The sequence below is a fragment of the Leptonychotes weddellii genome, chromosome 6 (genome assembly GCF_054177405.1).
Source record: "Leptonychotes weddellii isolate Sample4059 chromosome 6, ASM5417740v2, whole genome shotgun sequence".
Lineage (NCBI taxonomy): Eukaryota > Metazoa > Chordata > Mammalia > Carnivora > Phocidae > Leptonychotes > Leptonychotes weddellii.
The window spans coordinates 89,687,842-89,700,046 of NC_138374.1; the positions used below are offsets into that span (position 1 = coordinate 89,687,842).

The 12,205-nt window shown below is 37.4% G+C and overlaps 1 protein-coding gene across 1 annotated transcript in view; it reads left to right on the forward strand.

Annotated features, from left to right (window-relative positions):
• DNM3 (dynamin 3) overlaps positions 1–12,205 on the forward strand; it is a 533,769-nt gene that overhangs the window by 212,222 nt on the left and 309,342 nt on the right. Inside the window, exons 9-10 of the mRNA XM_081823185.1 lie at positions 1,791–1,877; positions 6,909–6,979. Coding sequence (XP_081679311.1) covers positions 1,791–1,877; positions 6,909–6,979 — 158 coding nt within the window. The remainder of the gene's footprint in view (positions 1–1,790; positions 1,878–6,908; positions 6,980–12,205) is intronic.

Below are 12,205 nucleotides of genomic sequence, written 5' to 3' on the forward strand. Positions count from 1 at the left end.
ATTGTGGTTTATTATAAATTTTTTTTTAAAGATTTTTTATTTATTTATTTGAGACAGAGAGAATGAGAGACAGAGAGCATGAGAGGGAGGAGGGTCAGAGGGAGAAGCAGACTCCCTGCTGAGCAGGGAGCCCGATGCAGGACTCAATCCCGGGACTCCAGGATCATGACCTGAGCCGAAGGCAGTCGCTTAACCAACTGAGCCACCCAGGCGCCCCTCATTGTGGTTTTGATTTGTATTTCCCTGATGCCGAGTGATGTTGAGCACTTTTTCTTGTGTCTGTTGGCCATTTGGATGTCTTCTTTGCAGAAATGTCTGTTCATGTCTTTTGCCCATTTCTTGATTGGATTATTTGTTTCTTGGGTGTTGAGTTTCATAAGTTCTTTATAGATTTTGGATACTAGCCCTTTATCTGATATGTCATTTGCAAATATCTTCTCCCATTCTGTGGATTGCCTCTTAGTTTTGTTGACTGTTTCCTTTGCTGTGCAAAAGCTATTTATCTTTATGAAGTCCCAATAGTTCATTTTTGCCCTTGTTTCCCTTGCCTGTTTTTATATTAGTATTATTCTTATTAATTTGCAAATGCTTTTTTTTTTTTTTTTTGCAAGTGCTTTAAATAAGAATTGGAATTAACCTTTGACCTGTCCTAAGCCATGAATTTGCACCCTTCTCTCCATTCTGTTGCTGCCATCCCAGGCCAACTCTCCATCATTTCCCATCTGAATTGCTTCAGGAGCCAAAATTCATAGCAGGTCTGCAAGGATCCCCCTGATATGACCCCTGTTTATCTTTCTAGCTTCGCCATCAGATCATCTTCCTCACTCTCTGCTCTGATCTTCCTTTACTTCTTTTACCATCCATTGTCCCTGTCCTGCATTGCCTTCACACACGTTCTTATGCTTGGAGAGCTTCATTTTCCCCACAACTGTTCCTACACAACTTTACCTGACTAAGTCCTAGGTTAGGCCTCCTTAAACATCCTCATAGCATCCCATTCTTCTTCCTTACATTGAAAACAACTATGATTAATTCATTCCCCTTTGTAAATTAAATTTTTGACAATTACCTGCATAATTTAGATGGGATGAATGATTGAAATGAGTTATTTGTGTACACACAAACACATCTGTTAGGAAGGAATTAAAAAATATCTCTGTGGTTCATGGACTGAATCATTCTCAAAGAGTAGTGGACAAGATAATGGACTCTGGAGTCTGAGGACTTGGGTTGGAATCCTGGACCCACCAATTCTGAGCTGTTTACTCTTAGGCAAGTCACTTAACTTCTCTGTGTTTCACTTTTTTCCTTTATAAAATGGGGTTAATAATAGAATCTATCTTTTATGATTGTTGTGAATTTTGAATGAGATAATTCATGAGGTATTTAGCACACAGCCTAGCACATGGTAAGTACTCTATAAATGTGAGTTATTATTCTCCTTTTCATGCTCATTTCCATCTTCTTTATCTTTGAACTTTGTTAAGTGCCAACTCTGCAGAGCATAGTAGTAGATGGTATTTGGGTTTCTGGGTTTTGTTGTTGTTGTTGTGGTTTTTTCAGGGAATTTCTCTACTGGTTTTAAAGTGTTTCCTATCAGATAATGTAGTTATTTTGATTATAGTTTGTGATGCCCCTTCTGTCACTCTGCCATTCTTCTTTAGGATATTTTACTTTTGCTTTCAGATTTGCTATATGTACCTTCTATAAGACAAAATAATTTCTCTCTGCTTCTTTTTTTGAAGCATAACTTTTTGAGTATTAACACTCAGGTCTGCTTCTCTTAACAGCTGGCAAACTTCCCCAGACTCTGTGAGGAAACAGAAAGGATTGTTGCCAACCACATTCGCGAACGAGAAGGGAAGACAAAGGACCAGGTGAGGGGAGGCTTCCTTGGCGGGCAGGGTCCTTGTGGGGAGCGGAAGGTCTCTCTCTGGGGCTGCCTGGTGGTCTCCAACAGTTGGCCTGTCTCTGAATGGAAAAAAGTAGCTGCAAACACAACCACACAGGTTTATTTGTACTTATTGATGAATTTTATCCATGTGTTGCTATGCTAACATCTTGTGTATGTTAAAAAGATAAACAAGTATAAAAACTTCAGAAGGATGACGTTTTGAAAGCAGTAATAGGAGTTCCATTACTTTTTTTGTTCCCTCAGTGCTCCATGGATCATCATGTGTACCCCAGCATGTATGCACCCCACTTTGAAAACCAAGAATCCAGAAACATACCACATTTTTTTCTTTAGGCAGGGGTTCTTAACCTTTAATGGGCCCACAGATGGGTATGAGGATATTCATAAATTCCAAAAATGTTATGCACAGTGTTTGGTGTTTGCAGTTTCTTTTCTGAGGTGCTTATCCTTAAGAACAGCTCTTTCAAACATTTCTATTTAGTAAATGCCTATGGCTTGTAAAGTGTGACCTTAAAATTATCTTCTAATCCTATTCAGCTCCGTGAATTCAAAAGATTATTTTATGTGACGATCCTTAATTAAAAAAAAAAAAAAAAGCTAAGGACTATGTGAAAATAATAAAAGCTTCTTAAATTTAGGTGGATTTTGTTCTTAGTTATTTAGAAAACATTATAATGGGAAGCACGGAGGTTTTCAAGTGCTCTTGGATTCCAGGACACAGCTGTGACAGCACGGAGAGGACACTGGACCCAGGCCATGTGTTCTCCACAAAATAACAGCATGTTCTTGTGAAAATCACTTCTCAGGACTGTTGTTTCCTCATGTACAACATTGGGATGTGGGTCCATATGATCTCAGAAGTCTCTATAAGTTGGAATTCCAAGATTTTTGTGCTTCTTAGGTGAGTTGTAAAGGTGGAGAGGGACAGCCAGGGGAAAAAAGGAGGAAGGCAAAATAGAAGAGTGAGACAAACCGCAAGGAGAGAGACGCAGGCAACCTGCCACAGAGGGTGTGTGCAGGGGTCGGGAGGGGAGGGGTGGCAGGAGGAAGTGAAGAGACAGGATGGAGGCCCAGTAGGTTGGGATATTTGACTCAGTAACAGCTTGCTCTCTGCTTGAGCTATGGGATTCATTGCTACTACTTTTTATCATTGTGCTTTCAAAGTTAATTAACCATTATTTATAGTTTTCACTTGTTTTCCAGCTTCCACACCCTTGGATAGCTACAATAGCCAAAAGAGGAAAAAACAGGCTTTGTGACTTAGTGGAGATAAACAAATCAATGTTAACTCATGAACCAATGAAATGAAGCCCAGGCCCAGATATAAAATCCCGCCGCCAGAAGTTCCCCCGCACAGCTAACGTCATGGCTGCTGTTGGACCAAGAAAACTTAAGTTCTAGTATCAGCCATACTCCTGACTTTAAGTCAATAAGATAACCGTTTTAATTTGGTATCTTTATAAAATTCAAGGGATAATATATCCTACTTAACTCTTAGGGATCCTATGTAAAAACAATGTTGAGGAAAAAGTACAGTTATTATCTTAATTATAAGCAATTGTTAACTTCTTCATGTTTCATGTTTTAGAGTTTTTGCTTTCCTAAAATGATATTCTCAAATTTAACGTTGTTAAGATTGTGGGCTTCCAGTTTAGACTGCCTGAGTTTGAATGCAAGCCCTCCCATTACTTTCTGTGTAATAACAAGGTACTCGACATCTTATACTTGAGTTTCCTCATCTTAAAGTGGAGTAATAATGTTAGTTAACTCAGAGGCATTTTGTGAGGATGAAATGAAGTAATCCAAATACAGCTCTTAGTTCTTCATTAATTTTAAGTGATTTTCATTGTTTTTCCTGAAGAGCTATGACACATAGTATCTGTGAGAAAGAATTGCCTTTTCTGATTTCAAGAGAAATTGTCTTCCATCTGCAACTCTGATGTAATGATGACAGTTAATCAATTAACCACTTGAAGCTGGTGCTTGACACCTGTAATATGGACCTGTGTAGCATAGTAAAATCATGCATGTTCTTGGTATTTGAATATATCAGTTTGTATAGATCTCACATATGAGTTCTGAACTCTGTGCTGCTTTGGGTCATATGATGCTTCTGAAGTAGCTGGTCAGAGAGTGACCCATTTCCTCCAGCCTCTGTACCAGAAATGCTTTGAGGTGTTCTTGCAGTTATTTTCAGTTTTAAAAGATTTTTAAGAAATTATTACCAGCCTCTGCTGGAAGCTTTGTGTGGGGGTGAAAGTCTTCAAAATTAAAAAATTTGGGAAATCATAAATCTGTGAACTTTTTTCTTAAACAGTTTTTTCAAACATCTATGTATGCCTGCTCTTAATCCAGGTGCTTCCATACATGTCATTGCATGTGAAAGTGGCTGACTTTGTGGGCGATTACTGCTAGCAGGGGTAGCTTTACTTTTCTTTAAATATTCAGTAACTGTGGGTAAAAAGGCAGTGAGAAACTCTGAGAAAGTGAAAAAATGAGAAAAAAATGTACTATTTTCCTTTTCATCCTCCACATGTGACCTGGCTCTTTTCCTAGGATGAACACAGACTCCCAGTTTCCAGGAATATGAATGAGAGCAGCCATAGTTTTTATTTTTTTTCTACTTTTTTCCTATAGTGCAGTCCAAGTTAATGTGCATGAACGGCCAAGATATTCATGACAACCTTAGGCAGTGTTGAGAATTATGTAGATATTTTGCTCTTTATGGTGGCAACAATTTATTTGTGCTTAAACATTATGGTTTATTGATACAAACCCTTGGTGAAACAGATTTGGGAGTATGACATTTAACAGAATCTGGCTTCATTGTAGGGAGAATAGAGGCAATACCATAGATAATCTAATAATGACAATTCTTCCTAACTCTTTAGTTTTGTTCATTAAGAGAAGAAATGAAACTGTATCTGATGACATGAAACTTTTTTATACAAGTACGATGTTACTGACCTAATAGTGCCTGTACCTTGGCTTTATGATTGGTAGTGGGGATGGATTTGCGGTGATCCATTTATTCTTTTTGGCAGGTCCCCTTGGGACTCACAGCAAGATTTGGCCAGATGACCAGCCGAGATTAGCCATGAAAGCAAAACCTTAGAGCTCATAGCATTGGGTAGTGAGAGACAATAATAAGTGGCCATGTACTAATTATAATATGGTAATAAATTGCTCCCTTTAAAGTAAAGTATTTTTCAAGGCTAGTAGAAGTTATAAATTTATAGCCACAAATACTTACTGAGCACCTACTATGTGTATCATGCTACATTCTGGGCATAAAGTGGCGAACAAGAGAAGTATAATTCCTGCTTCCATGGAGCTTACTTGTACTCTTGCAGGGAAGCAAAACATCAAACAAAATATATACAGATAATTAGTTACATTTGTGGTATACACAACAAATAAAAAGCATAAGGTGCAATGTACATGTAAAATATAATATGATAATATAGTCTATATGACAGTAATAGCTTGATCCAGTCTGGTCTGGGATGAGGGTACAGGTTGAGGATCTGATAAGGCTTTCCTGAGGAAGTACTCTCTGGGAAGCATTATATAGACCATGTCAGTGAACCATTATTATCAGGGCTCTGATGCACTCAAATGTCATCTTCAGTGGAAGGAGGCGGCCTGAATAAGCCTACTGTGTTTATCAAAAGTTCATTCAACAAAGTCAAAGTACAGAGTTCTGGAGGTATGTGGGCAGAGATTCTTTTTTTTTTTAGATTTTGTTTATTTGAGAGAGAGAGTGAGCACAAGTGGGGATGGAGGGTGGGGCAGAAGGAGAGGGAGAAGCAGACTTCCTTCTGAGCAGAGAGCTCCATCCCAGGACCCCGTGATCATGACCTGAGCCAAAGGCAGATGCTTAACCGACTGAGCCACCCAGGCACCCCTGTGGGCAGGGATTCTTAAGTATTTTTTTCTATTAACAAGTCTCAGCATTCTAGAAAAACAAGGGACACAGTTGGGAGAGCAAGGAAACAGGAAGGGGAACTCAGTTTTGAGTATCTCGGGAATAAAACTCTCTTCCGGTTTCTGGTTGGTTGCTTTACTCTCTCTTGTTCTAAGCCCTCTTGTCTCCTATTGAAGAATATTTTCTACAGAGGGACTTTCCAAATCTCTGACTTAGAGTTTATAAGTATCTTGTGGTTCGAACATTTTCATGTTTCATGTTTACTGGAACATGCATTCAATTCATTCCTTGACAAATCTTGATTGAATGTGCATGTTGTTCTAGGCACTGGGGTAGAGCAGTGGATATGGCAGATGGGGTCTGTATACGGAATATGTAGAAACTTACTATGTCAGCTAGTGGTAGTGCTACAAAGGAAAGTAAGGCAGAGTAATAGGATATGAAGAGAGTGCTAGTTTAGATAGAATTAGCAAGGAGGATCCCTCTGAGGAGGTGATCTTTTAGCAGAGACCTGACTGAAGTTTTGCTTTGATAATGAAGCCAGTGGTCTCAAGGATGTTTTCTATTTATTTGTATATTCCCTTTTTGAGTTGGTTGATGAGATGTTTCTTCTGCTTACCTAGAAGGAACTTAAAGAGGTAGAAGAGAAGAGGAAAAACAAGAGATAATACTGTTATTTCATGGCTAATATACAGTGTCTGCAAGAGCAGGAAGTTCTGAGCAGCCCCTCACTGGTACACGCATGTCCTTTTGAACATTATGCCTACATTTTAGAAGACTAGAATAATTCTAGGTTCTGTGTTAAATAGGCAAAGAGTACATGCCTGTAAACTATAATGCTGTTGTCTTCATGTGGGACTCAGACTTTTGATGTAGACTTTTACTCTATGAATTTAGAGTAAAAATTATGAGTCTAATGAGAAAAATTAGTGCAGCTTTTCATTTTAACTGAAGCATCTTTTTAAAAATCAGAGGAAGATAAATAATTTGTAGGCAGTTACTGACATTTGCGTTTGAGAGTATTTGCGATGAGTTTTCACTGAAGTGTTTCTCTTTGATTTATAGGTACTGCTCTTGATTGATATCCAAGTCTCCTACATCAACACCAACCACGAAGATTTCATTGGGTTTGCAAAGTACGTGAAACACTTGATTGCCACATGCATTCCTCTTCCTAGTTTGGTTAGAATGCACATTGTGAATTTCTGCTACAACCCTACAACCCTACACTTCTGTGTCAGGATTAACTCTGAGTCGACCACGTAGGAGGTCTGAACCTCACGGCCATGAGGCCATGTTTTCTCGATAAAGTAGTTGGCTCTTTCTTTGTGCAGCATATGAAGTCATATGTGTCTTAGATATTCATTGTTTTTGGATGATGATCTGCAGTTTGTACTTGAACTCTCATAGATAAGCAGTAACAGATGCACATTTAAAATATGTTTGGGAACACTTTCTCACATAAATTTGAAGTATCAAATGCAATTCACAGGATCCAAGCTATTTTAATAACCCTAAGTAAGAATATAGAGGTCTATTTTTTTTTAAACTATCCTTTGTAAACTTAGATGGAATCTTTTTGGATGAACATTCTCTTTTCTACAAAGTATATATATTTTATATAAGCTTGTCTATATATTGCTATTCTGTCATACATGTATTCTGTTATATTCTAATATTCTATTGCTATATTCACGGATACTGTCATATAGATATGCTTAGTTATTCAGGGTTGGTTATTCATCATGTGACATTTTCAAGACCCTGAGTTCACCATTTTTTCTTGACCTTTAGTGGAACCAATTTTCCTTTGCTTAAAAAAAAAAAAAAGGAATTTTGATGCTAACTCTAAAATATATTTGTGGCATGTACATGGTTCCAACTTCAGGTATATAAAACATAGTCTATTTTATATAAAATATAAAGTAAAGGGGCCAAGTACCATTACTTGAACTGCATATTCAAGAACAGGGACAAGTAAAAAAAATATAACAACAAAATGTATTACGAATTTATTTGATTATACTCTGACTTAGAAGCAACAGGTGTGTAGGTCATGTAAGCTAAACTACACAGTGGCCTGAGGAATTCGTAGGCATATGTTAGGGAGCAAAGGCCCAATTATCCAACAGAAAATTGTCTCATTCTAAACTTGGCTGTTGTCATGATGGCTTAACCAACGGTATATGATATTTTGCATCCATTGTGTGGTAGATTAGTTTTTCTCAACTATTTTCTGTCTGTGACCTATGTGTAAAATTGTTAGAACACAGTGATGAATATGTTCCTTTGGTCAGTTGCCTTTTTCGCCACACTACCTACTTCAACTTCTAGATAGGTCTTTTCTCCACAGGCATTTCACATAGACCTGCCCCCCCTCTCTTTTAGCCTCCATGGCTCTCACCATCTGCACTGCTCATTTCCTTCTGCAAAATCACCAGTAGGAAGACACCTAGACTCCAATATGCCTCTCTATCCCTAGGCTTGGAACGGGGGGGGACTTGAGAATTTCTGCCCAGTTTCCAGCATAGTCAGTGAACTCCATGTGTTGGTGCCAAGCATTACACTAGTTGCTATGGGGGAAAATATATAAGAAAAAGAAAAAAAATATTTTTGTCTTTAGGAGCTTGCCGAATAATTGAAAAGTAGGGAGAAACACATGTAAAAAGTTAAGCTGAGCACATACCCTCCCCAGTGTCTATCACCCTCTCCATTTACTTCACTTGCTTCTTTGAGGAATTTAAAAGAACAACAAATCCTTGAGTCATTTGAAATAACAGGAATGCTGCCTTTAATGTTGATTTTTATTGGTTACAAATGCTAGTTAGGTTCTTATAAAAATGTAACTGATGTAGATGTAACCTTGACACTATAACTTAAAAGTGAAAAGGATGTTGCAAAATTGCCCCGTGGTGGTACCTGATTTAAGGAAGAAACAGAAAAGAATCATAAGGAGTTTGGAAAGGATTCATATTTTTTTGAACAAGTTTTGTAATCAGTGCTGCAATTTAGTTTCACCCCTATAGTCATCTTGAAACATCCCCCCATTACCTATTTATTTATTTATAAAGATTTATTTATTTTAGAGAGAGAAAGAGAGAGGGAGAGAGAGAATGCGTGAGTGCACGGGGGGTGGGGCAGGTAGGGTTAGGGGGAGAGGGAGAGAGAGAATCTCAAGCATACTCCCCGCTGAATGTGGAGCCTCACATGGGGCCCGATCTCATGACCCTCAGATCATGACCTGAGCCAAAACCAAGTGTTGGAGGTTCAACCAGCTGTGCCACCCAGGCGCCCCATACACTTATTTATTTTTAAAGATAAGTAGTCCAGAGTTTCAATATTTTCTACCTCAGAAGCTGTTCAACTACAGTATTATATTGACTCGGTTTCCAAAGGCACATAATTTTACAAATGTAAATACTTTCAAACTCAGCTTTTTGATGCAGTCTCTCTGTAATCCAGGTGACTGCCCCATTTTTCCAGCAGTGAGGTAAGACTATGAACCTTTATGATGTTGGGGGAGAAAAAGAAGCATTGTTCAAACTGCTTTAGAAACTTAGCAACTATGCACATTTTTCATCGAATTTAAAACTGCACATCTAAACTTTCTTTTAAAGGACTGGCCTAGGAGTCAGCAGTCTGGATATTTTTTTTCCAGGGTTTGTCACTGGTGAGCTTTGGGTTTTGGCAAGTCATTTAGCCTTTCTGTATCTCAGTTTACTGCTCTATCAAATGGAATAATAAATAATCCCTGTCTTGTGTACTTTTCAGGATTGTTGGAAGATCAAATTAATGAAGTTATGGGAAAGTGCTTTTGCAAACTGTGGTGTAGTCTGTAAAAGTGAGAAAGTGCCACACACACACACACACACACACATATACAGAGATAACCCAGAGGAATTTGATTACTAGATGTACCATTTTACTTTGTTATGAAATTTATGATGACTTGAGTATGATTGCCACTGGAATATTTTTTTAGTTGCTGATATTGTCTCTAAATGAGACTCAGAGGTGAATGTTCTTTCCATTTGTATGATGAGTTGGAGTACATTTCAGTGTGACATGGGACAATTACGAATATGAAGAAATGTTCATTTCAAAATCACTTAAGGGGTTGTGGTATTTTTTTGTGCTTTTAAAAATTAAAAAAATATGGTTGTAGCTATAAATTTTAAAGTTGGCAGGAATGCTGTTTCCATCAAAGAAGAAAAGTCAAGCCATATTTGAAGACAATTATGTAAGTATTTTTAAGTTCCAAAGATAGAAAATTAAGGTCTGGAGTTGAGGAAAAGAAGCATTTATTTCATGAAATTTTTAGAGAGTTGCCAAAAGAGGGGGACCACTTCTCAGATTTATAGGATGGTGATAGACATAGCATTTTACACACACATATACTTTTTTCACCTGGGATGACTTTTGTTCTAAAAATTAAAAGAAAAAAAGAAAACAAATTGCTAAAATTAGATGAACAGAATATTAATTCTCAAAGTAGTGTTCAGGACATCTCAAACTTGTCCTTTCTGCTGTAGACCATATTCCACCATGCTGAATGTGTGGAAATTTTTTTTTCATTTCCCACCTATTTGTTAAACATGGACCATAAAATATGTACCACGTGTAATGTGTCCAAGAAAGCACTGCTGTAGGCTTGCTTTGGAATTTCCTGATTTCTGAAAGCTTGATCTTTCAACTATAATATAGTTTCTGAATCTAACAGTCCAGTATTTCAGAAGAAAATGTCCACTTTCCTCATGATTTAAGGATTTTATCATTCTTCTCTGTTGAAAAAAACAACAACCCTACATTCTATTTTTTTTAGACAATACTAGTTTTTGTTATGTAAGAAAACAAAAGCTAGTCCAATTATTCTTTTATTCACTTCCCCTCTTTCTCTGTAATCCTGCTGTATTTGAATAGAAAGGCAAGCTTGTTAGTTGAATGCCTTGGGAAGTGAACTTTCACATTCTTGGGCTCTTCTTCATTTGTTCCATGGGCACAATTTGCCTTCTGTCTATGACTTACGCAGTCCAGTGGTTTAAGAGAAAAATAGGCTCCAGATATAGACCATTAGAGTAATATCTCTGTGCCACGAGCAGCAGACCAAGGTCCATTTTTCAATCTGCTCGGTCAGTCTCAACACCCATTTTCTCATAGCTGAAATGATACAGTGTGCAGATTTCAATTCTTGTTATATGAGTACCATGAAAATTCTATTGGTTGTAATATTCATTGTATCTCTTTCCTGATTCCTCTGGAATGCCTTTGTTGCCATTTTATGAAAGGTGGTATATTGGAGCCTTGGCACCAAATTTTAGAGCAATGTTGGTTTTTCCCTTTGCATTCTCCTTTTTTTTTTCTAATACATAATTATATTCTATTATAATAGTGTTTCTAGTTCCTATTCTTACATGAGTATGTTCTCTCTTGTGGAATCAAATTTTAGGTATTATAACAAGATTATTCTTTTGACTCATGCAAATTCAGGAATTAAATGCTTGGTTGTTTACTGGGACTAGTATCGTGTAGAAATATAGGGTTGAACAACTTGCAAGGGCATCATTGGTATCACCTATTCAAATAAGTTATGAATTCTAATGTTTTAAGCACCATTTTAAAAATAAGCAGACTTGTACTTTTCTCTTTCATTCTCAAATCTGTTATTTTGAATATTATCTTCATCCTTAAAATGGATCTTAGGAGGTGAGTCATCCTTCTTTGATAGGCCCCCAAGTTCTAGAGGGTTTTCTTGCATAATATTTAGCCTGTGACTTCACTAAAGATCTTGCAGGGGGAATTGACATCATGTAGTTTTCTTCCCCTTTTGGCTTCAATCTGATTGGATGGAGCCAAGCCGGCTTGTGATAAGCTGCACTCTTGGGACTCTTGACGGGTGTTCATAATCTTCTTGGGGTAATATAAAAGAACATTCTGAAAGAGCTTCTTAACTCCAGAGCAGTGCCATCCAATAGAACTTTCTGAAGGGATGGGAATATTTTATAATCTGTGCTATCCAATACAATAGCTTCTAGCCACATGTACCTATTGAGTAGCTTAAATGTGGCTAGTAAAACAAAAGAAATGAAATGAAAGTTAAATTAAATTTTAATTAATTAAATTTTTTATTTAAATAGCCACATTTGGCTACCAGAAACTGTATTGAACAACATAGTTCTAGAGTATGGTGAGTCCAGCTGATTGCTGAGTCCTTCATTGGTGAGCCATACTTTACTGACTGCTTGGTGGTAACCTACAGTGGTAGCTACTAGAAGAGAAAAAGGAGATAACTTTGTTAGTTGCTGCTAAGCAAACCCCAAGGCTTAGGAATGTGCAGTCAACTCTTTATTTTTTTATTTTATTAT